Source organism: Dryas octopetala, chromosome 5, assembly GCF_963921425.1.
Source record: "Dryas octopetala chromosome 5, drDryOcto1.1, whole genome shotgun sequence".
NCBI classification, from domain to species: Eukaryota; Viridiplantae; Streptophyta; class Magnoliopsida; order Rosales; family Rosaceae; genus Dryas; species Dryas octopetala.
The window spans coordinates 10,940,777-10,965,648 of NC_141370.1; the positions used below are offsets into that span (position 1 = coordinate 10,940,777).

The window sequence follows — 24,872 nt, forward strand, 5'->3', positions numbered from 1 at the left end:
AGTGTGGTCGATAAAGTTTAGTCTATATACCAACCATATGCATGAATGGTTCTGTGTAGTTGATTACCACATGTTTTGGTTAATTCTTGGTCGTAGTGTTTTGCTAGTCTAAGCATAATCTATATAGGTAGGCTACGACATGAGTAACGATTGTTACTTTGGTCATTTACAACCACATTTACTTGTAATGGACAAACAGTTACAATGGGTGTTTGAAAGCCTAATAAAGATTTACGTTTTTTTTTTTTAATAAATATTTTTATTATTATTAATTTAAGAAGAAAAAAAAAAAAGACATAAAAGGGGCAAACCCACACGTGCATGCGACTTAAAGCCAAGATTACCATCCCATTCACAATCACATGGTTTCCTACTTTCCTTTGGAGTTGTGTCCAAACCAAAAAAGGGTCTTAAACCCACTTTCTTCAATCATAAAAATCATTGTCCCAAAAGCGGAAGACCACGACTCTCCAACCATACCCACACAAATCTCAAAATCCCCATCCTGCCCCCCTCCAAACCAACGGCAACGATCGGTCCACGACTCTCCAGCTTACTATTGCACCCGTTTCTTCGTCGTCTTCCACTTACCCGCGTTAATTGGCTTCGCCAGTTGGACACTCGTTTACATTACTGAGTCACTGACACTGTTGTACGATACGCCGGAGAGCACGGAATCTTTTCCCCTCTCTCTCAGCTCACAGGCATTTTTGTCTTCTTCTTGAGTTCTTTCTGCGTTGCTTGTTGAATCACTCCTCATTTTCTCGGTTCTCGTCGATTCGCGCTTGGATTGTCCGAGAAAATGTTTTCTAGGTTTCTTGAAATGCAGCCATTTTGAGAATTTCTGGAGCTTCAAGAAATTTGCGTTTCTTTTTCGTTCAGCACCTGTGATATCTCTTCAACTGTTTTCTTCTCTTCTTTGGTTCTGAGGGCTTCGGTTTTAGGGTTTAGGGCTTTGTTAGCGTTCGTAGCTAAAGCTGAAAGCTCTGTTGGTCAAGAAATCAATGTTGATCGAACATGCCGAGCATTAGAGCTCCGGCGGCAAAGAAAGCTACAACGCTCACGGTTTGTGTTTCTATTTCTGGAAATTTCGTAGCTTTGCTTTGCCTTGTTTCAGCAGCTTGATTGATGCTCGCGTTTCGCTACAGGTTGCTGTAAAATGCAGGCGGTTTAGGGAGAGAGAACGTGGCCGCGACATTGTTCGAGTAATTGACAATAAGGTTTGTGGTGGCTTAGAACTATTTGAGTCTTTGACCATAAGTTTTATGCTAATTTGTGGAATTTGATATTTGAATTTTTGACTTGTAGGAGGTGCTTGTATTAGATCCTGATCTGTCAAAGGACTACCTTGAGCGCATACAGAATCGAACCAAGGAAAAGAAATATTGTTTTGATCATGCATTTGATCCTGATTGTACTAATTTGGTATATCGAATCTTGAAACTTATTGCTCTCTCAAATTATGCAGTTTTATTTATCAAGATTTTTTTTAGTGTACAGATTTTCTAGATACTGCTTGAACCTTGAAAAATTGAAACTTATTGTGTAATACTGGCTTCAAACTAGTATCAGGCCTTGGTGGGAAATTTCGGTACAAGTCTGTATTAGTAGAAAAATCATTAGAGAAGATATAGTTTCTGTTCTCTGGTTGCTTGTATTTGGATCTATTCGTCTAACACTGTTTCATATATCCAGGAGGTCTACACAAAATGCATATCATCCATAATCTCTGGGGTTGTTCATGGTCTTAATGCAACCGTGTTTGCTTACGGTTCAACCGGAAGGTACTACAAACATATATTCTTGTTTTTGATTTTTTCATCCTGTCTGCTCTCAAGTTTTTGCTTGACTTGTCTCTGTACCAGCTGAACAATTTTCATTTTATGCTACTTAGTCTTTCACCTTCACTCGAAAAAGTATACATTGCATACTTGACTGAAATTATTAATTTGGAGTATGTATATGAGTTCTGAGGTCAATGTCCGGAAGTGCAAGCAATCAAAAGAGCCATGATAAGTCAAAATAAAGCTTGCATTCTTTTGAGCTCATGATCTCACCATTCTTTTAGGGATTTGCATCCTCCATTATGTCTTACATTTTTTCTCTATACATTTTCAGTGGTAAAACATATACAATGGTTGGGACACGAGATGATCCGGGACTCATGGTTCTCAGTTTGCATACCATTTTTGATCTAATCAAAACGGACAAGAGCTCTGATGAATTTGAAGTTACCTGTTCCTATCTTGAAGTCTACAATGAAGTGGGACATGCATTTTTATTAAGAAATTTAATTTAGTAACACTTTAACAGTGCCCATGGTTCTCTCTTATAAAATGTTTAATATTTAATTATCCTCAAATTTAGGTTATCTATGATTTGCTTGAAAAGTCTTCCGGCCATTTGGAACTCAGAGAGGATCCAGAGCAAGGAATAGTTGTTGCTGGACTGAGGTGTATCAAGGTTCACACTTGGCCATTTAGTCACATCACATCTGGTTTAGTTGTTGATGAATAATTGTCAATCTTTTTTTTTTTGTTTGTTTTAAATTTTGTTTACAATAATTTGGTAGTTCCTTTATACTACATTCTTGAACTAATGTATACTATTGAAGTTGACGAACCATGTCTTTACATGAGCAGGATTTTTACTCATCCATTACGACATTTGTTATTAATTCAGGTTCATTCAGCTGACAAGATTCTTGAACTCTTAAATTTGGGGAATAGCAGACGGAAAACTGAAAGCACAGAGGCTAATGCAACATCTTCTCGGTAGGTTGAATTTAGTTGTGTGCTGTGGACATATCATTATCATTGTTGTCATTTAGAGTTTTCAAGCATGCTTTGCATAAATGGATTTCCTTAATACCCTTATGCTTCTGACTTTGTTTTACTTTAGCTTAAATGCCAATGGGTGCATAGCTTTCTAGGTTGAGGTACCTGTTCAACAGGTTATATGAATCCTCCTGTGGTCAGGTGTTTGGTTTTACTTGCATATGATTCTTTCTGAACAGTAAATTGGATATTTCAGTTACAAACATGTGCTAAATCATCAAACGGAAATAGCATATTCTGTCTGGCATATGCAGTTTATTTGCAAATGGTGGTGAAGTTTTTCAATTGAATTTGCAGATCAGAGAAGTTACAATATTAGTACAATTAATTTAAAGTAATGGGTGCTACTACTACAACACTCAAAGCTTTAGACATAGTTGTACCACCTTCATCACCACCACTCTAAATTTGAAAAATTTAGTGTAACCTTATGTATTCATACAAATTTGTCTCCCCATAACCAGATCGCATGCAGTGCTGGAAATAAAAGTAAAAAGGAAACAGAAAAATAAGTACCGGAATCAAGTCATGCGAGGAAAACTTGCACTTGTGGATCTTGCTGGCAGTGAACGAGCTTCTGAAACAAACAATGGAGGCCAAAAATTAAGGGATGGAGCAAATATTAACCGTTCACTTCTTGCCTTAGCGAACTGCATAAATGCTCTGGGGAAACAGCAAAAGAAGGGTCTTGCTTATGTTCCTTACCGCAACAGGTACCTGATAGTAATTTTTATCCTGAAGCCCTCCCTGCTACTGTAGTTAATGTAATTATTTTTGCAGCAAATTGACACGAATACTCAAAGATGGTCTGAGTGGAAATTCTCAAACAGTCATGGTTGCTACTGTATCCCCTGTAGACAGTCAGTATCATCACACTGTGAATACCTTGAAATATGCTGATCGAGCAAAGGAAATAAAAACACACATCCAGGTGAGAGAAATTTTCATCTGGACACATTCAATTTAGATCAAGAACACATGATTGTGGAAGTTATTTGCGGCTTTTATGCTTTTAGCTTTTAGGTAGTACTCCATTTGGATGATTTGAAGACAACTTGTATTCAGTTCTCACTTCTCAATCTATGATAGCGCACTTGACCTATTATGCTATCATGAATTCATGATTTCATTTGGTAGTCAGCTAGTAAGAATTTTTTAAAAAGTGACATTGTGGATCAGCTTTCCACTAATGTCTCATAGGAGCATGTGGTTGTTTGCTAATTGAATTGTCTATGCTGCATATTGTATTCCTGTAATTTCCAACTGTGTCTTTCCTACGGGTTTCCATGCATTAATTACTTGGTTTTTGTCAGGATTAATTTGTGTGCAAAAAAGTTCTTTTGTTGTCCATGACTGGCTAGACTTGTAATATATGTAATAAATTTTGAGAATAATTTTGTTTCCTTCACAGAAAAACATTGGCACTATTGATACTCATGTTTCAGACTACCAACAAATGATCGACAGTCTTCAAGTAAGCGGTTGAATTGGTTTAATCTGTAGGATTTTATTTATGAATTCTATTTTTTTGGTAGATAACATATTTAAATTACAGATTGAGGTTTGCCGATTGAAAAAAGAACTAGCTGAAAAGGAATCACAGCTCAGTGTTAAACCAGTTGAAAAAGCTGCAGACGACGAACTTTCTTGGTTAAATATTTTGAGCCATGAAACTAGTGAAAATGTTCAGGAGCGAATAAACCTACAGAAGGCATCATTTGAGCTTGAGGAAACCAACCTTCGTAACCGCATTGAACTCCAACATCTTGATGATGCTATAGCAAAACAACAGGTTAGAATGCCGCACTCATGATGTAACAGGTTATATCATATGTATTCTGCACATTATGACATTTGGACTTTTGCAACTACAATTCATCTCACCTAGTTTGGATTTTTCCAAACTGAACTGTTGGATGCTTCTAGCAAAATCCTATGGTTTCCTGAAAGACAGGAATTAGTTAGAGGATTACATTTAACTATTACTTCGTTTCCTGCCTCTAAAAATGAAATCATGTTTTCTTTCTTACATTTATGTATTGGGGGACTCAATATGATTATTGAAAATGTTCAGTGCAAGAAATTCTGGATAATAAAAATTATAAAATAATGCTGGAATACTTTTTCTGTGTCACAGGCTAATGAAAAAGATGCAGAAGTTGTAGAGACTTTGAGGGCAAGGCGGCAAGTCATTTTAGATAACATCCGTGAAAATGATGAAGCTGGTGTCAATTACAAGACGGTAATCTCTCAGTTTGTACTAGGACTCACAAACGTTACAACTTTTGTCAGCTTCTGATCTTATTTCCAACTGTACGTTTTGTAGGAAATTGAAGCAAATGAGAAGCATCGATGTCAACTCCAAAATATGATTGAGGAGGCCATTAGTAACAATGGAAATAAAACGTACTTGCGCATTCTTAGTCAATACAGGCTCTTGGTGAGTTGATAGTAAAGTCAGACTGAATATAATTATATTTTTCTTGACAAAGTAAATTGGGAAGCCATTCTTTTTAGTTGAATAGGAAAGGTTTTGAAAATCATTGGTGAAATTGTTATGTTCTCATGATATAGATGTTTATCTTATATAGATGACAGAAATTTTCTTATAGATAGTTAGTAACTAATATAAGAAAAGATGACTGTTAACTCCTATGAGTGGCATTGGTATGCTAAATCAATCTTTTAGGCCTAACAATTTTACTTCATTTCTATAGGGAATGGCTAATACTGAGCTTCAGTTTGAAATGGCAATGAGGGATCAAGTCATTAACAACCAACGGGAAGCACTGAGAAACACGTGGGACTTGCTTATGGGCTTAGGACTTGATGAGAGACAGATCTTGGACCTTGCAACTAAGCAGGGAATAACAATAGAAGACTGGACGATGACACCCCATCTTGGCCTTTCTGCTAGGGAGCAGTCACCAGATTTAGCTCATGGCAGATATGCTTCTTCCAGTCATTGTCGTGTCATGGGGCAGTCGTATTCTAGATCATCTTGCATCTTTCAGCACTCTCAGGACTTTGGTTTGAGGTCATTCCCCTGGGGGAATTTGGATTTAGGTCATTCTTTTAGCAGGGAAGAGCACCATAGCTCCTACTACTTATTGTCTCATGACCATTCCCCTTCAGCATGTATGAGGCTGAGGACAAGTAGTGAGCACTGGTTTGGTGGCAGGCCAAGTTCGTTGTTTGGCAATCTTGATAAACATACTCAAGATTCGCAAAAATCATATCCAGTGATAGAGAACTCAAGTTTCACTTTATAGCAAACTCTGTATGGCAACTTCATCTCTCAGTATTGATCTTGACAAGCAGAACAAGGTACTTGCACATATTATACTGGTACCTTTTCTTTTGTTTTGTTTGCTGTGGTGTTTCTTGTCACAAAAATTCTTGGGGCTGTCTTTTAACTGTTAGACTACAAAGAAGATTGTTTATCTTTGGGTGGTGGGGAGTTCTGTTGTTATGAGTCCTATATCTGAGTAAGCAGATGAGTCATGATAGTCATTTTAGTATCATCTTCCTTGATTTCCTTTTTGCACAACAGAAGAAGATATATGCTAAAAACAATGTTGAGTCATGATAGTCATTTTAGTATCATCTTCCTTGATTTCCTTTTTGCACAACAGAAGAAGATATATGCTAAAAACAATGTTCTGAAAATTCGACCGGCCATGGAACTGGAAAAGGAAGAGGGTCAAGGGTTAGAAGTTTGACTAGATCAAATATGAGATCTAGTCAAACTTGAGATTAAATCATGATCATTGTCTGTTTTAGACGTCCCAAATGGCCTATAGATTACTGCCATCCTTGTATCGATCAAAATCCTATTCTATTTGCGTTTTAGGTGCTGCAACACTTACGTTATCACTCTTTTCAATTGTATTGCAATATAATTCCTATATTTCTAAGTTGAACTAGCCTTTCACACAGGATGGATGGAATAGTGCTTTGAGGCAAGTGGCAACATCTCTACAACGGTCCTGTTGGAATGAGTAGCAGCCAAGTCAGATTTATAGGCAACAGTGTATACTCAAGATATGGATACACCCCATTAAAACAAGGTCCTTATATTCTCAGCTCAAAGTACGGGTTCACAATATTGAAACCTCAAACAGTTTTATCCCATATTCTTCCATTTACTACTACAGGGTAAATTTCTTTTGGTTCCCAGAACTCCAACCCCAGAAGACACCCTTCCAAGTTCCAATCGTTTTTAACCTTGTTATATTCTGTTTTCACCTCCTCTTTCCTTGTCTTGTTCTTTACCCTCTCTACTTCCCCCGTTTGTACATGTGTAGTAGTGTTGGGGTCTCTGTAGGTGAACTTGGCAATTGATTTCTTTTTGGTTTACCACTTTGTGCAAAGAGGTAGAGTGGATATGAGGAAGAAGAGAAATGAAAGAGAGGTAGTTAAATACGTATGTTCTGACACATAAACTTGCGGAATGTAGTTTCTAGTGATGTGTATATATGTTATAAACACGCCATAAGGGCCAACCTTACTATCTACAGTAAATGAAAACTAATTGTGAAATTCTGCACAATGCTAAGCAAAACCTGTAGCATAGAATACCTTCCTCTTTTGAAGAACAGAGAATTGAACTTTTACTTTTTCCTAATGAAAACTCTTCTTCTTGGGTTCTTTATCACTACTGTTCTTTGTATATTTATTGCTTTTTTCAAACTTGTAAGTTCTCTTTTTTTTTTAGGTCTCGAGAAAAACTGCAGCATAGTTGATACTTTTGGCTTTTACTTTTTCTTTTTCATTTGGGTAAAGAAAGTGCAGTTTGCTTTTCCAATATACAAAAGTTCATAGGAAAGCCTTTTCGTTTGTTTTTCTTTTTTGAGCAATGAATTGATGCTATGTCTTCATTTTCTCTGGTCAATTCAATGTATTCATTCTATTTTTCAGTTTTGTACAAAATGCAGAAAGCAAATCCTAAGCGTAACTTGTGGGAGGAGATAATGGATTTGTTTATTATTATTAGTTGGTATAAAAAAAAAATGTAGAGATCCTATTCCAGTCCAGTTTGGTTTGGAATAGTAAATAACAGGGCTCAAACAAAGCTGAAAAGTGATATAAGTGCAATTCGGAAAGACAAAGCCAATGGCACCAGACTCTGAACTAAGGCCAATTCTCTAATGGTGCGTTTGGATGAAGTAGTTTGAAATTACTAAGGAATTCACAAATGACGGAATTTAAAACGATGTGATTTAAAATTCTAGAATATGTAGATTCTCTTGTTTGGATAACATGTAAACATAATAGAATTTAAATACGGAATTTATGGTAGTTTTAATTTTTGATGCATCAATTCAAAAGAGTGATGGTGATGGTGGCAACAATAAAAATGATGTTTATGGTGAGTTGACCATATTGGTAGGGGTGATGGCCCACACGGTGGGAGAATTGGTGGTGGCTAAAATTGGGGTGTTGGCAGTGGCGGCGGTGGTGGTGGTGTCGGCAATGGCGGTGATGGTGGTGGCGGCGGTGACGGTGATAGTGGTGGTGGTGGTGGCAGCGACGGTGGTGAGCAGTCTAGGTGTTGGTGGTGGTGGTGGTGGTGGCGGCAGCAACAGCGACGGTGGTGGCGGGGGTGGTGGGGGTGACGGTGATGGTGGTGGCGGTGGTGGTGGTGGTGGTGATGGTGGTGGTGGCGGTGACGGTGATGGTGGTGGTGGTGGTGGTGGTGGCGGCAGCAGCGGGGGTGGTGGCGGGGGTGGTGGTGTTAGTGGTGGTGACATTGGCGGTAGTGGTGGTAGTGTCGACCATGTCGACATGACTTATTTTTCTTTTGTAAAAATTGAAATTTTGAAAATGACACCAATTTAGGTGGAATTTAAAGTTGGAATTTACAGCCTTCAAATCCCAAGTTTTTTTCCACCTAGAATTTACAAAATTCTGTATTGATTGACCCAAACAAAGAAATTAGAGCATGTAATTTCTTAAATGCTGAGTTTTGTTTAAATTCCGAGTTTTTTTCCTCCATCCAAACACACCATAAGGGTTTTTTACACTTTACCAACTTAAACTTTAGAGTCGACAATGCATTTTTGCTTCTTCTTCGAGTCTTCGATATTGGTTTGTTGACTTTATGTTGGGTTTTAATTCTGAGATTTTGAGTTCCGTCTAAAATTTTTTAGTTGAAACTTAATATGCAATCTCCACAAATTTCATTTTATATCGATATAAGGTGAATTCGTACTCTATACCCTCAAAAAATAAAAAATGATGACATTTCTTTGACGTAGCAGTGGTCAAAGGGCTTTATTTAGAAAAAAAAAAAAAAATACAAACCCATAAAGTTTAGTCTAAAGAAAAAATGTAATAAGAACTAAACTCTAACTTTTTGAAATTGTATTTATGGGTAAACTTGGAAATTTTGGGTATGGAAAGAATATTTTAGGGTATAAATAGTATCACTCTTAAACATATCTAATGGGGATCTAAAAAGACCAAATATCCCATAAATGATAAAATTGATTTAAAAAGATCAATACACCTTTATTTTTAACGAAAAAAGTGACGGAATTGGACAAAGACTGCACATTGCAACAAATTTTAAATTTAGATGGTAAATTGACACAATTTTCTTTTAAGTGGTAAAGTAAAATCAACCTAAAATTCAAGTGTGTAAAATATAAGAAAGCCTTTCTCTGAATAACTCTACTCGATTGCATTAATATCTATATCGAGTGATGCCGATTTGCAAAAGTCACAATGGCCATGCTTCACAGATACCATTTGCACCAGTCTAGTAGTTTCTGAAAGTAAATGGATGAGAAATTTTATCCTAACACAATAACATGTCTCAATATAATGTTAGTGAGTTTGAATTGATTATTACTTGGCGCAAATTTTATATATGACATAATTTGTTGATACAAATAATAAATAGGTTATGTTAGTGTCAAAATAATTTTGATAAGACGAATGCATTTAACTAGAATTATTATATGAATGACTAATAATGTTAATTGTTCTATTTTTTTTTTTTTTAACATTTGTATCCTATTTTATGTGTTATTATTTTATTTGATAAAATTTTTTTTTTATTTTTTAGTGTTGAATATATGAATGTATGAATGACATATAAATTGAAAAAAAAAATATATATGAGATGCCTCTCTTTAAAAGAATCTAAAATATCCAATTTTTATAAATTTTATTTTCCAAAATTTTAAGCGGAATTGATAATTTAGCCACTTCTGATAATTTGATAATTTAGCCACTATAAATTAGAAGTGTATGTATGAATGGAGAGAAGAACTTGCCTGTAACTGTGGTGCCAGGTCAACAATCTGACCTGGTGTCACAAACCAATAAAAATGTGACACCTGTAATACCTAAGTTTAATTTTTATTTAATTTATTACACAATATTTTAACTCAAAAAATTCCTGAAAAGACAAAAGGCAGATCAATTTTTCTCTCCCGCGCTCATCTCTCGCGCCTCTTCTCCTTCCAGGCTTCCAAAGCAAAACCCTTTGTTCTACAGTCTCCTCCATCACTCTCTCTAGTCTCTACCCTACTATTTTTCTCTTCAGTTAATCTACTCAAGCTCCTCTTTTTTCTATTCAATCACTCCGCCCAACACAATAGGTATGATTTTTTGATCTGCTCTTCAATTTTTTTTGTTCCTAAACTACTAGGTTTCATCCTCTGCTTTTATTTGGGCGTGATTTTTTTTTTTTTTTTGTATTTCAATGTTTAAGATACTTTTTTTATTGTGATTTATGTAGTGGGTTTGATTTATTCAGTCACTTCACCCATAAGAAGTTTTATTTTTTCTACTCTTCATTTTTTTTGTAAGCTATTGGATTGCATTGATGGGCTCTGTTTTCTTTGTGTGTTGGGTTATTTTTCTTGTATTTTAGTGTACTAGGTTGCCATGGTCGTGATTAAGAATTTTTTAGTTTTATTTATAGCTATGATTGCTGGTATTTACTGTTATTAATTGATTACCTTTTTCATTCTATTATTTTTTCTATATGCAATAGAAGTATGATTATAATTATATGATCAGGTGGTTGATTTGCTAATGGAATCTGATTGTGAAAAGAAAGTAATAGAAATAAATGATGAGGAAGTTTTATTTGAAAGTGATGACTTGAAAGTGGGAATGAAGGTTGGCAGTGAAGTGGAAGCTTACAATCTATGCAATAGTTATGCATTGAAGAAAGGTTTTAGCATTCGTAAAGGGAATATTCGAAGAGATGCGCAGAGGGATATCCGTCAACGGGATTATTTGTGCTCAAAAGAAGGTTTTTATGATGATATATATGAAGTGAATACGGTGCAAAAATTGGATACAAGAACAGGTTGTAAGGCTTTAATTCGATTCACTGTGGATGATGGTGTATGGAAGATAACTCACATTAATCCAAATCATAATCATGAGTTTGCTAAACCCGAAGAGAGACAGTTTCTCAAATCAAGTCGAAAAATACCTAAGGCTCATGCAAATGTTATTTCTTCTATGGTTGATGCTGGTATAAGGCCAACAAAATCATACTCATACATGGCAAAAGAAGTTGGTGGCGCTGAGCATCTTGGGTTTACTAAGAAGGATTGCCAAAATTTTTTGCAAAGGAAGAAGGAGGAAATGTTTGAAGGAGGAGATGGACAAAGTTTGATTAATTATTTTAAGCATAAGCAAGCAGAGGATCCTAATTTTTTCTATAGCGTTCAAGTGGATCAATTTAATCGGTTGACAAACTTCTTTTGGAGAGATGGCAGATCAAAGTTAGACTATGATTGCTTTGGAGATGTTGTTTGCTTTGATACTACCTTCCGAACCAACAAATACAATTTAATTTGTGCTCCATTTGTGGGAGTCAATCATCACTGGAAGAATGTCTTATTTGGTTGTGCTTTTCTATTGGATGAAAGCACTCCTTCATTTGTTTGGTTATTTGAAACTTTTTTGGAAGCAATGGGAAATAAACAACCGAAATCTATTTTCACAGATGAGGATAAAGCGATGGCAAAAGCAATACCAATTGTGTTTCCACAAGCAAGCCATCGACTATGCACTTGGCATATCTCTAAAAAGGCTGCAAACCAACTTGCTGGATATTATGCTAATCCCGAGTTTAAGAAGCATTTCAACAAATGCTTTTATGGTTGTTCTAATGAAGCTGAATTTCAAGTTGCATGGGATGACATGATTAAAAAGTTCAAGCTTGAGAATCATTCATGGCTGAATAAGTTGTATTCACTCCGACAAAAATGGTGTCATATCTTTAGCTTAGATACATTCTCAGCTAATTTTAAATCCACCCAGCGGAGTGAGAGCACAAACAATATCTTCAATCAAATATCTACAAAGACCATGAAACTCACTAGTTTTGTGCAACAATATGAGCACAAAACAGAAGAAATGCGATTAGCGGAGTTGGAAGAGGACTTTCGTTGTAGAAATGGCATGCCTCATCTTAAAGCAAAGAGTGGTATCTTTAAACAAGCAGCTAGTGAGTACACCATTAAAATGTTTAAACGCTTTGAAAAAGAGCTTATGGGTTGCTTTGAGGTAAGGATGATGGAAGTTTGTAATAATGGTGATGAACATGTTTATGAAGCAATTGAAGAAGATCATCAAAGAGTTTACATGATTCAATTTAACTCTACTACCTCTAAGATTTCTTGCTCATGTAAGCTATTTGAATCCATGGGATTATTGTGTCGCCATGCCTTAAAAGTGTTAGATACCAAGAATTTCACAAGCATACCAACTCAGTACATATTGAAGAGATGGACTAAAGGGGCCAAGAAAGGGATTGTGGTGAGCAGTGATTTATGTGAGTCATCTTATAAGAAGGCAAGGTCTGTGCAATCATTGCGCCTAAGTGAGTTGATGCATGAAGTAAACAATGTTGTCAGTATAGCCTCATTGTGTGATTCAGGAACAAGGGTTGTTAAACAAAAGTTAGGAGAGGCCATGAAGTTACTTGAATGTGATATGGAGATTGCAAAGATGATGGAAAATTTGAACAATGTTGGTGACCAAAATCTTTGTGATGTGCCTCTTGATAAATCCCCAGTGTTGAATCCCCCAATTGTGAGGACAAAAGGCATGAAAAATGCCAGATTAAAAAGCCATCTAGAGAAAAGAAAAAGGAAAAATTCAAGAGTTGAAAGTTCCTCACAAATTTCAAAGCCTACTAGCACCATGAACTCTGGTAAGAATTTTTTTTTATTTTTATATAAATTAATAACTTAACTAATTTTTGTTGGTATGATCAATTTGATTTACTAATAATTACCTTTGTAGGGGAACCTAATCAAGAAATCATCAGTGGTTTACCTCTTTCAAGCCATACTTTTGGACATCCTAACTTTAGCTTTACACGCATGCTTCAAGGGAATGATCAAGTGTCTTCCTTAAGACAGGTATTACATGAAGTTCAATTTACATTTACACAATTAAGAATTATTTTTTTATTAAATCATAATTAATTTGACCCAAAGTTCATACATATAATGAAAGCTTTCGACCCATATCAGTAGGCCTAAATGTGGAATATTACATGAAAAAGCATGAGATATTTTTATTTTTCCTGCGATTGCACTTTTGCTCTCATTATTTTGTTAAAACTAACATGAGATCTTTTTATCATACACTAGGATTCATCTAGAACTTTGAGTGCAAATTATATATTTGGAGAATCAACTAACTTCCCTCAGGTTTGAGTCGTTTGAGTCATGTTGTTATTATATGTACGTTAATGGTCATATTGATGAATTTTGGTTATAATATGATATCATTTAATCTGTGATGTAGGATTCGTCTTTCATTGGTTTGAACCAATTCCAAGGATTTGGAATGCTAAAGCGGCCTTGAGTTTAATCTGTTTTTTGGGATAGGAGTGTTCCTCGATGTGCTCATTTTGATTCTAAGTGGCCAAAATTACATTTTTGTATAGGAAAAGGATGCTCTTTTTCTTTTTAATATGTCATTTGGCCAAATTTAGCTCATTTATAAGATGAATTTGCTCTCATTTCCTTTTGTATGAAGATGGATATTGCTTCTTTTCTTTTTGAAGTATCATTTGGCCAATTGGGTTATATTGGAACTGCATATTTATTTGCTATAATTCACTGTTTTTTAATTGTTTCTTCTCTTTTGCTACTTGAGAGTCGTAAGATCTGCAGATGTGTTTTTTAGAATCTGTGAAAGTTCTGGGGCCAAGACATTTCACTTTGTTTAGTAGTCTACTATAAATTAATGCAACATTTTTAAGTAGCAGTGTTTGATCATATATGAAGGGTTTCAAAATTGAATCATTTGCACATGGTGAATTAAGAGTAATGAAGGATTTCAAGATTTTTCTTTCAATTTGGTTGGCTTCAGAGTAACTCTACATCTTCATTGAAGGAGCAAGATGTTATGTTAGTAAAAACAGCCCACAACATCCATGGCAGTAATAAATTACAAGGTCACATACACCTGAAAAACAACAGTTTTTTTTTTTTAATCTTTTATTTCCCACAACATCAGCAACAGCACGACAATACACCAAGATCAGCAAGTTCCAAATAATTAACTAAATTTGGTTTATGTATGGCTCAGACCAATCTTATCTAATGTAACAGAACTGTAATCCTCCCTTTGCTATAAACAGAGAAGTCTCACACTTTTCGTATTGGGAATTCTTGTGTAACAAAGAATTCTCTTTTGCATTTTCATTCAAGCTTTAGTCTCTTTTTGAGCTGGGTTGCATCCCTTCCTGGTCCTTTTTGTTTGTTCTTGTTGTCATCCTTCCTCTGTAAAGTCATGGCAAACACAAAACAACCCAATTAATTATGTACTCAATCAATTGTGTCCTAAGGAACATCTAAGCACAACAATGGGTATTGCATAAAAGTCTATTTTTTCTACTTTTGAAATCTGGGCAATAATGAATCAATCACTAAAATCTGGCTAATAGAAATAAAATAAATCAATAAACTTATTAATGTTGTAAAAGCTTGTTTCATAACCATTAACATGAACAAAAAAAAAATCTCAAAGCTGAGTTCATATGAATCTAGCTAGGCAATTTCTTGGTTTCTTTTTTCCCTTTTTTGTGTTTACCTTTAAATAACCAAATCATTGTTTAAGAAGCAATATGTAACTATGTTCAAAAACCCAGTTAGTAAAAAAAGAAGAAGTTGACAAAAAAGAAAAAGAAAACCAAACACCCAACCTGAGAGAGAAAGCTTCGGCGTGGAGAAGGAAATGTCAGAGCCGGAGATGGGAAGCAGATCGAGGTTTCCAAAGAGCAAAACCAGTTTGGAGAAGGGCTTCGGCGTGGAGAAGGAAACGTCGGAGTCGGAGATATCACCAGAGAAGAAAAGGGAAGCAGATCGAGATCGCCAAAGAGGAACACCAGTCTGGAGAAAGGAAAGAAGCAGCGAGAGAACCAGATCGAGGTCGCCAAAGTGCCAAACAGCTGGGGTTTTTTTAATTATAATCAATTTTAAACCCAAATTTAGTATATTACAGGTGTCACATTTTTATTGGTTTGTGACACCAGGTCAGATTGTTGACCTGGCACCACAGTTACAGGCAAGTTCTTCTCATGAATGGATGTCACCCACTTTAGCCAGTCGTAGCTACAGAGCGGGAAGCTCAGTCTCACTCTGTCTTCCTTCAAAAATCCCTAAAATCAAAATAGGAGGTCGGCCGAGGCAATGTCGACGGAGGAGCCGCCACCATCGGAGTCTTTCAAACCCTATACCCTCTTCGAAACCCTAACCGGCCACAAGAGCGCCATCTCCGGCGTCAAGTTCTCCTCCGACGGCCGCCTCCTCGGCTCCTGCTCCGCCGACAAGACCATCCGCACCTACTCCTTGGATTTCTCCGATTCCTCCGCCGCCGGTCCCACCTTCTCCGCCGCCCAAACCTTCGAGGGCCACTCCCAGGGCGTCTCCGACCTCGCCTTCTCCGCCGACTCCCGCTTCCTCGTCTCCGCCTCCGACGACAAGACCCTCCGCCTCTGGGACGTCGCCACCGGCCAACTCATCAAGACCCTCCACGGCCACACCAACTACGTCTTCTGCGCCAACTTCAATCCCCAGTCCAACATCATCGTCTCCGGCTCCTTCGACGAAACGGTGCGCATTTGGGACGTCAAGACCGGTAAGTGCCTCAAGGTCCTCCCCGCCCACTCCGACCCCGTCACCGCCGTCGATTTCAATCGCAACGGCTCCGTCATCGTCTCCAGTAGCTACGACGGGCTCTGTAGGACCTGGGATGCCTCCACTGGCCACTGTACGAAGACTTTGATTGACGATGAGAATCCCCCGGTTTCCTTTGTCAAGTTCTCGCCCAATGGCAAGTTCATTCTTGTTGGCACTTTGGATGATACTCTGGTAAAACCCATTTCTAATTCTTCTCCTTGTTTTTGTTTTTAATGCTTGTTAGATTGAATGGCGTTTTTTGACTGAGCTGTGAATGCTTGCTTCAATTTCTAAAATTCAGCACTTGAACTTTACAAATCATTGTTGGGTGGAAACTAAAAAGAATAGAAATTTAAGTTTTAGCTTCTGGAAAAACAATAGCTGAAGTATCGGCTGTACTTCGTATTTTATCAGTTATTTTGATTTGCTTTGTATACAATTCTTGTCAATATTTTGGGTATTTGTTACATTAGGCTTGGACTCTGTTAACTTGTGAATGGAAATTTGATTTTGAAAAGGGGATTGTAAATATTGATTCCCTAGTTGTTCTTACTCAAGTTTCAACCTTTATGAGTAAAAATAATGGAAATTTAAGTTTTAGCTTCTGGGACAAAGCAAAAGCTGAATGACTGTGTACTTTATCAGTTGTTTTGATTAGCTTCATATACAATTGTTGTCAAGCTTCTGGGTATTTGTTAGATTAGGTTTTTGAACTCTGTTAATTGGGGATTTGAAAATTGATGTTGGAAAGGGGCGGCTTCGTACATGTTTTTACCCAAAGTTTCAACCTTTGTGAGTAATGTTGTTTATATAAAATGAAAGTTCTGATAATTGGTTTTGGATAAGAAAAGTAGAGGAAAAATTATTTTTGAACTTTTTTTGAACTGAGTGTTTAGGTCAGGCTGATATAGTTGATGCCACATTTGACACAATACCTTCTTCATTTGAGAGATCTTTTAAAACATATTCTCTTTAGGTACTCTACTTTTCATTTAGAATTTTTAACTATGCCATGATATGCGGTATGTGTAGGTCGCTTTTTACTGTATTTTTTTCTCTTTTTCTGAGCAGTGCACCTTAAAACCACATTGTAGGTTTTAAAACTTTTGTGATAGAATGTAGGTTTACTAAGTTTACCTTGGGAAAATTATGATTCTTCCCCAATATTAGGGCATATAGATACTTCCTGTACTAATTCTCTAGATTTATTCTATTTGATGTTATTGCATTGCTGCCAAGGATTGAACCTAGGTTACCCACATGACAAACATGAATACAAGTACAATAACAATAGACTGTGAAGAACAATGTGATAAATTGAAAAGCTCATTATTTGGCCATTTGGTAACGTTTTTGTATTTGTAGTATTAAATTTATTTGCGTTTTTGACATTAAGTTTCTGGCATCCAGTCTCCTGTCTCTAGTGGTTTATTTTCATTGTTATGTTATACAACTCATCTGGAAGTCCTTTGTTGTGTCCTGTAGAAGCTCTGGAACTTTTCGACTGGGAAATGTCTTAAGACTTACAAAGGCCACAAGAGCTCCAGATTCTGCATTGCTTCCACCTTTTCTGTGACAAATGGGAAATACATTGTAAGCGGTTCTGAAGATCATTGTATATACATGTGGGAATTGCAGACCAGGAAAATAGTTCAGAAATTGGAAGGCCACACAGACACTGTTATATCAGTATCATGTCACCCCACTGAGAACATAATTGCGTCTGGTGCACTTGGGAATGACAAGACAGTGAAGATCTGGACTCAGGAGAAGAACTGATTCATTTCCCTTACTGTAAATGATTGTGACTGATTTGTTATATACCAGAGTGCGTGTTGTTTGGGGTCCAGGCCATTGCTGCATGAGTCTTATCTTCTAACTTAAGTTACTAATTGTCTAATTGTATTTTAGAATATTGCTTCTTGAATATCAATTTAAACTCAGTCACCTAACTGTTATTTAAGCTATTTTGAACCCCTCTGTGTGTTTGTTAATGCGTTTGGGTGTGCACATGTGCATGCAAGCGTGTATGTGGTGTTGTTTGGAGGACGAACATCTATGGAACTGAAAACTAACAGACCTGCAATCTGATCAGTGATGTTCTAAAACTGGATGTGGTTGGGTAGATTCACTAGGCAGGGACAAACTGCAAAGCAAACTATAAAAGCTAAAGCAATGTTGTTAACACATATCAATGGTGCAGGGTCCTTTTGTCGTCAGTTTTTGGCTCTGTGTATATCAAATTGATTCACTTGCTTGGTTTAGAAGTGAGAGGTCCAAGATGTGCAGTATCTGAAAAATGCTTTAAGTAATTTGGACACAAGTCCTGAACCTTTGAAGTCATCAAGGCAGTTTAGATAGTACCACATGCTACTGATCAGTCATTAGAATTTTCTGTGGCCAAACCGCAAACCAACCCAAAAAGACTCCTAAAATTACAAAAAGAGTTGTTAATGAACAGGATTCTTAGAAAACTAAGAAGACATTGTTTTTTTGTTGGTCAAATCTTTGACTTCTTGCTTACTATTTTTTATTATTGGGCTCTTACACTATCATATGGGCATCTTTAAATGAGCAAGGCCTTATCGTTATACTTGGGCTGAACGAGCTTAGTGTTGGGCTTCCAAAGATGGTATCTTTCTTCTAACCAAGTCTTTGCAACTACATCATGGTGCAACAAAAGGAATTAAGTAAAAGTGCAGGATATAGTTGGGTTGAAGTAAATAGCAGCTTGTTCATTTAGTTGGTGATGCAACACATCCTTGTTCTCAAAGATTTTTATTTACAGTTGGAGATGTTGAACATAGAAACCAAAGAGGCAGGGTAGGGTTCATGCCCAAAGAATTGAAAAATATTGATGATGGATAAATTTTATGGACAGATCATTGGAAGTGGGACAGCATAAATCAATTGGGAATGGAAGATATCTAGATATCCAGTGTAAATTGTTCATTTAGGTCTGTTTGGTATCCTTTTTGGATACTGTTTTTCGTTTTCATCTATAGTATTTATAGATGAAATATGGAAGAAAATTTTTTAAAACAGTTTTTGAATCGCGAATCAAACAGTTGATGATGCCCATATGAAATCAGGTTCTTAGCCTAAGGTATAGAATGCCGCATCTTATGAATACTGCTTCACTTGAAAATAGGTATACCTCCTTTTCCTTGGAAAAAATCAATGATCCAAAGGCTTGATATACCGAGTTAACAGAGATGGTTGGTTTTTCTTATAGACCAAAGAGATGATTGTTTTTTGATTGCCTAAGCTTGATATACTGATTAATATGGTTGATCATTTTAAATTTCGTTAGATTATGCTATGTGAAACTATAAATTAGATTTCAAGAATCTAAATTTTTTTTAGTTTAAATAATAAATCTGAAACCTTTTTACACCATGCATTAATTGAAACCATCCTCAAAACATGTTTACAGATTATGAGTCTCCAAGTGGCTAAAGTACAGCTCATATGTAATCCAATGACAAAGCACTTGGGATATGATACACATACAATTGAAAAGCACTCTCTTATTACTTTCATTTGAATTCAATGGATTCCACTGGCCCTGTTTCTAGAAGCTGCAGCCTCCAGATATACATGGCACACTGATTAATGTTCTGCACATGCTTAGTGCATTTGGGTGATTTTATACATGAATTAGGATGGTTCATAAATGCATGGATTTGGTTTGTGCTTGTGTGCTTGATTTTATTGATTATTCTGTCATTCTATTTTATTGATTGGTTGATGGCAAACAAAGATCCTTAGATTCGTTTCTTGGTTCTCAAAACTGATGCCATAACATTGTCAACTATACAATGTTCTGATTAAATGACAGTGAATACACTAGTCAAAGATAATATATATTAGATAAGAGATTGTATTCTTAAAACTTACTTTGGTATGCAGTTATCAAACACATTTTACATAAATAGGACGGTAAATTCTTTCACATGACAGATGTGGTATGATTGAGTTAAACATGTGGGTGAATTACATTGGATTATATGAAACACATGAATTGTTTACTCTAATATCATGTTGAAGCTTAAATGTTCAACTCAAAACCAATTGATAAGAATGAGAGATTAATAACTATAAATTTTATATGTGAGATTCTATTCTTAACAAAGTGACAGGATGGCCTATGAGCTTTGAATACAGAAATGTAATGTTTTATGCTAAGTCCCAGTTGAAATTGCAAACTATGGGTTGTTTGAGTTACAAATCAGAAAACTTTACTTTAGTATGTAATTTTCAAACATGTTTTATACAGTAAATGTATACGATATCACGCTCATAATAACTGGTTAGGTAATTAGTATATTGAATAGTTGGGTATAAGAAGTATATTGTATACACTGTTGTGTGCAAGTGTCTTTTTAATACGACCGACCTCGGACTCCCTTTCTTAGAAAGTACATTAACATAGAATAGAAGGGCAATGAAATCTTAACATAGGACATGACTTGTCTCGTGATCTTGTAGGTGTGGAATGGTGGATACCCATACATACCCAAGTAGTAAGTAGTAACCCAACAAAATAGCAGCATACCACAAAATTGGGGGAGTGGTGGGCCCAGACACCTAATGAGAACACATTAGTCATCACCAGAAATGTATTAAGAGTGCTTAATTAGCTAGTAATTGGTGAGGCAGGCACCCAAAGAAGACAAATTAGTACTTGCTTCGATGTGCTGCATTTCTTTATTAGATTTGCCAGGTTGGTCTTGAAATTCTTCAACGTGAGCATAAAAACAAAAACTAATGGACTGACTGACTTGGTCTGGAGCATAGCAACCTAGCTTGCAGTGCTCTGCCCCATTCGTGGGGATTAAAGCCATCAACAACCTTGTAATTTAGATTAAATCAAAAGATACGGATCTCAACAAATCAATCCTAAAGATTATTATAATTTTTTGTTTTGTTTTTGAGATGAATTATGTTTGTAATTTCCATGACGTGATCAGTGGAAAAGAGAACCTTATATTAATTTTGGCATCAGCTGAATAAACAAAGTTTTGATATTTCCAGCACATGTTAAAATTGAGCATTATCAAATTATATGATTGTGATTAAATTTTAACAACAATTAGCTTGATTTATGTAGCATCAAAGGACCACCTGCTCTGTGCTCGATCTCATCATTCGTTTGTTTTACTCTTCTGCTGGTTGATAGCGATGACTGTAGACCTTTTTTTGTCGTTATTATGAGTTTGGTTTGACCGTCAAGATGATAAGCATTGGATGGCAGCAAATTAAAAATGAGTCCACAGATCGTGGATATGATCATTTGATTAGTTAATGGCCATTAATTAATATACATGATAAATAGCATGCACATATATAACTTACTGTTAATTATAACCATGTTATATTGATAGACTGTGAATTTGATATACATCTAATTAATGAGAGAAACTCCCATTTCAGGAAGAAAATTGTTAGGGCCGGGAAAAGTCTGGCAAACCCAATCCGACCGAAAACAAACCAAAAAAATCAAGGTGGCGGAACATCGAACCAACGGGCGGCGGTTCTCTACCGAAACGACCCTTTTCGGTTGCAGTTTGGAAATCCCAAATTGTTGGAAAACCGATCTGACAAACCTACTTCTTCCCGTGTGCCTGCCCGCGTCTTAGTATCTCACTGTCGGCCGCCAAGCTCAACAACACCCAACTCCAAGCATGCAACGTCGCCGGTTTTGTTTTGCCTACTCCAAACTGCCCAGCTGCAAGGTCATCGGTGTTGCAAGCGAGGGAGCCGAAGAAGCAAAGTTTGCACTTGGCAATGTTGCCGAAAAAGAAGAGAGAGGAAAGAGAAGGTGACCGATCACCACCAAGAAGCCGACCGACCACCACCGATACTGAAGTCGTCAGTAACCAAACTTGTCGGTGGCGGTTGCGAGTCACCACCGATGTCGGTACGGTAATCGGTTGAGCTATATCGGTTCGATTACCAAACCGATTCCACCCTAGAAATTGTGAAGTTAGAGACTCTTAGAATGACAAAAACACAAACTAGTTTTAAAGTTTGGTAATATAAACTATCTAATAAGAAAAGGGTTTAGGGTTAAGGTCCTATATATAGAATATATATTTTTTTATTATCATTAGCTTGATGACATCAAACATTGAGGGGAAAAAACTGTCTAATTTTCACCATATTATTGACTAATAGGCTAGAATTGTGATTTGCTATGCTCGTAATATTATTAGCCAATTATTGTGCCTCCAAAAGTTGAAATCTTTTAGATAATGAAGTTAATAAAAGGCATGAAAATAAAATTCCAATACTCAAGTAAAATGATAGTTTACTGTTTATGCATAGAAAATAAATATTTTTCTTCACGGGTTGCTCATCTTTTTGCTATTTTCTTGGAGTTGATGATTAGAGCTAAGCCAATTTTAAACTTGTAGTGCACTTTGAAGGTTATTCAAACCAAGACAAAAATAAACAATATATAATAATAATAGCATGCATGTATAAGGCAGCTGTAAACCGAAAAGTGAAAGCTAGGCAGCTGTAAACCAAGCATATAGTCATTACAAGACTGAAATGATCGATGACGACCGACACTGATGATGCATAATACATTAAATTTGCTTCTCAATGAAGGCCGTAGCAAAGAAAAATTATTAGTTCTTGAAAAGTAGTACCGTTGATAACAGCTAGCAGAAGGGGCCGGGAATGACATTTGCGCTCTGCATTTTCTTGCATTCTTCTTCAGTAGTTGAATTCTGAGGCTACCGATGAGAGCTCATTGGTCCAAATTCAACCCAAAATAAGCTCCAACCACTATACACCTTTTTAATTATTGCATCAGAAGAATATAGCTAGCTAGCTAGGTATTGTTGCAATAATTATTTTATGAACCTTGTTATATGTGACCTCTTTATCTTTCTCATAACATATATGTCGGATCCACTATTACGTGGTGAGATCTACATGCATGTTATGAGTGATCGGTCATGACAAGGAGTTCATACAAACACTCCGGCCTCTATATTTTAGATTTTGTAGATTGGTGTGAACTTGTTCCAAGGGTGCCAGATCACGGAGGAATTGACATATTTTGATGAAGAATAATGCTATTAGGACCATTTCAACTGATTATATTGTGTATCATCTTTCTAATAAAGATGTAACTTACCAATGTGAGGTACACACAAGTAAGTCTCACTTCTATTAAAAAGATAGTAAACAAGGTGATACAATTAAGATGGTCTAAATAGTTTTATTCTTTGATGAAAGAAGGTTTGAATACTTTCATGACGAGCTACATATAAAGTTAATTTTAGTTTGATTTGATTAGAATGGAAGCTTTTTGCATAACTTGGTGCAACCTCCTTGATACAGTCTTTTGTAAACATACGATATGTTTAAAAGCATGCAAAAGAGAAAAGAAAAGAACTTGTCAAGCATTACTTCTCTTTCTGAACTTCTATCTCCGTCCAATTAGGAAGTTTTGCTTTTACAAACTTATAATCAATACAACAAGAATGCTCATCTTGCAAGGCACTGACTATACAGACTGAATCATGTAGTACTTGATTACTATTGCGCTACTCAAGCTTGGCTTACAATAAGGAAACTGAAGTGAATATATTAGAGTTATAAGCAAACAATGAAAAAAAGGAAAATATATAAATGCATGTTGTGGGATTCATGACTCATGATGACCTTAAATGAATTTACTATTTGATATACATTGTTGACTTATTTTCTGACAGTTTAAGTATTCATATCTTAGTGATTGTTAATTAACATGAAATGGTTGTAGAGATTGAAGCTTGAATCTGTTATGAGAGTTTGAACAAATCTAAGTGAAGGATGATAAATTAGGAGATGGGTTATAACAATGTGTAAGAATTATGCAGAATGTATCTGAATTGGGATTTGTATTGGTTAGAATTACATGCAGATATTTCTGGATAGAAAAAACAAAAAAGAGATAGAGAAAAATGTTATTCTTCCAAGAATGGAAGCCTTATGAAATCAATCAATACAATGATTGCCCTTTTATACTAAAAGAGTCAAGTTATCTCTTAACAGAGAATACAGCATCTTCATTATCTGCATAACTACTTCAGCCAACTACTCTTAACAAGTAATTACTGACTCACAGACATAAAGTAATTCTATGCTGACTTGTCCTCTGACATGGCATCTGCTGCCTGCGCGCTGGCCATCTGACTTGGCAATTGACTTTATAAGTGACATATATAGTTCCACATGGACCACATCAACTTGAACAAAAAACAAAGGCTTAAGCTTGATGATCGAGTCTTGGCCCTTGGGTCTAATTCATGTATATCTATCACCTTTCAGGCTTTCATGAGGACTTGGCTCAATTGTCTGTCATCTTCCAAACTTTACATCACTGCCTGCCCCAGTTATAAACTTATAACCTTTTGGCAATTTAATTTATTTTGGTCAGAGCCTTTTGGCAATTTGTTTTTTCTTTTCTTTTTGTTTTAACAATCACATTTCTTCCCCTCATTAATTGAGAGGTCAAAGAAAAAAAAAAAAAAACACTTTCTTCGTATTAACCTTTGATTTCTTTCACCACACTGCATGTCCTGATCATTGAAAAATAATTAATCAGCTCTTCTATCAATTCTCAAAATTTGTATAATAATTTTGGTTGGTGAGGAAATTCTCATATCTAGACACTTTTTTTGTTTTTTGTGTTACTAGACGGCAAATGCCAAAACAAAAGAAACAGACAGCAACCCAACAGCCTGGGGTCTACAAACCCCAATCAAATAAATTCTTTAACAAAAATTGCCAGAATTCATTTAAAAAAATAGAAATTAACAAGTAAACAAAAACAAGAACAAGATAAGATATGGATGCATCA

At 36.0% G+C, this 24,872-nt stretch overlaps 2 protein-coding genes and 1 pseudogene across 3 annotated transcripts; all 3 read left to right on the forward strand.

Annotated features, from left to right (window-relative positions):
* The first annotated feature begins 626 nt into the window (after positions 1 to 626).
* LOC147284229 (P-loop containing nucleoside triphosphate hydrolases superfamily protein) lies at positions 627 to 6,916 on the forward strand. Of its 2 annotated transcripts, none has more exons than XM_086245348.1 (15): positions 627 to 1,065; positions 1,149 to 1,220; positions 1,309 to 1,425; positions 1,696 to 1,784; positions 2,119 to 2,263; positions 2,368 to 2,463; positions 2,683 to 2,774; positions 3,302 to 3,550; positions 3,618 to 3,768; positions 4,249 to 4,311; positions 4,393 to 4,629; positions 4,975 to 5,079; positions 5,164 to 5,277; positions 5,555 to 6,164; positions 6,765 to 6,904. In XM_086245348.1, the coding sequence occupies exons 1-14, from the start codon at positions 1,018 to 1,020 to the stop codon at positions 6,107 to 6,109; spliced, it is 2,133 nt and encodes a 710-aa protein (XP_086101474.1). In that variant the 5' UTR covers positions 627 to 1,017; the 3' UTR covers positions 6,110 to 6,164; positions 6,765 to 6,904. The 2 variants fall into 2 exon arrangements, with proteins under 2 accessions (XP_086101474.1, XP_086101473.1); XM_086245347.1 differs by having other exon boundaries at positions 628 to 1,065; positions 6,777 to 6,916.
* Positions 6,917 to 10,886: 3,970 nt separating this feature from the next.
* Positions 10,887 to 12,982, forward strand: LOC147284230 (protein FAR1-RELATED SEQUENCE 5-like; annotated as a pseudogene).
* A 2,454-nt stretch (positions 12,983 to 15,436) lies between these two features.
* On the forward strand, positions 15,437 to 17,985 carry WDR5A (Transducin/WD40 repeat-like superfamily protein). Its single transcript, XM_086244457.1, has 2 exons — positions 15,437 to 16,201; positions 17,495 to 17,985. Exons 1-2 carry the CDS (start codon positions 15,521 to 15,523, stop codon positions 17,786 to 17,788), a joined length of 975 nt encoding a protein of 324 aa, XP_086100583.1. The 5' UTR covers positions 15,437 to 15,520; the 3' UTR covers positions 17,789 to 17,985.
* Positions 17,986 to 24,872: the final 6,887 nt, after the last annotated feature.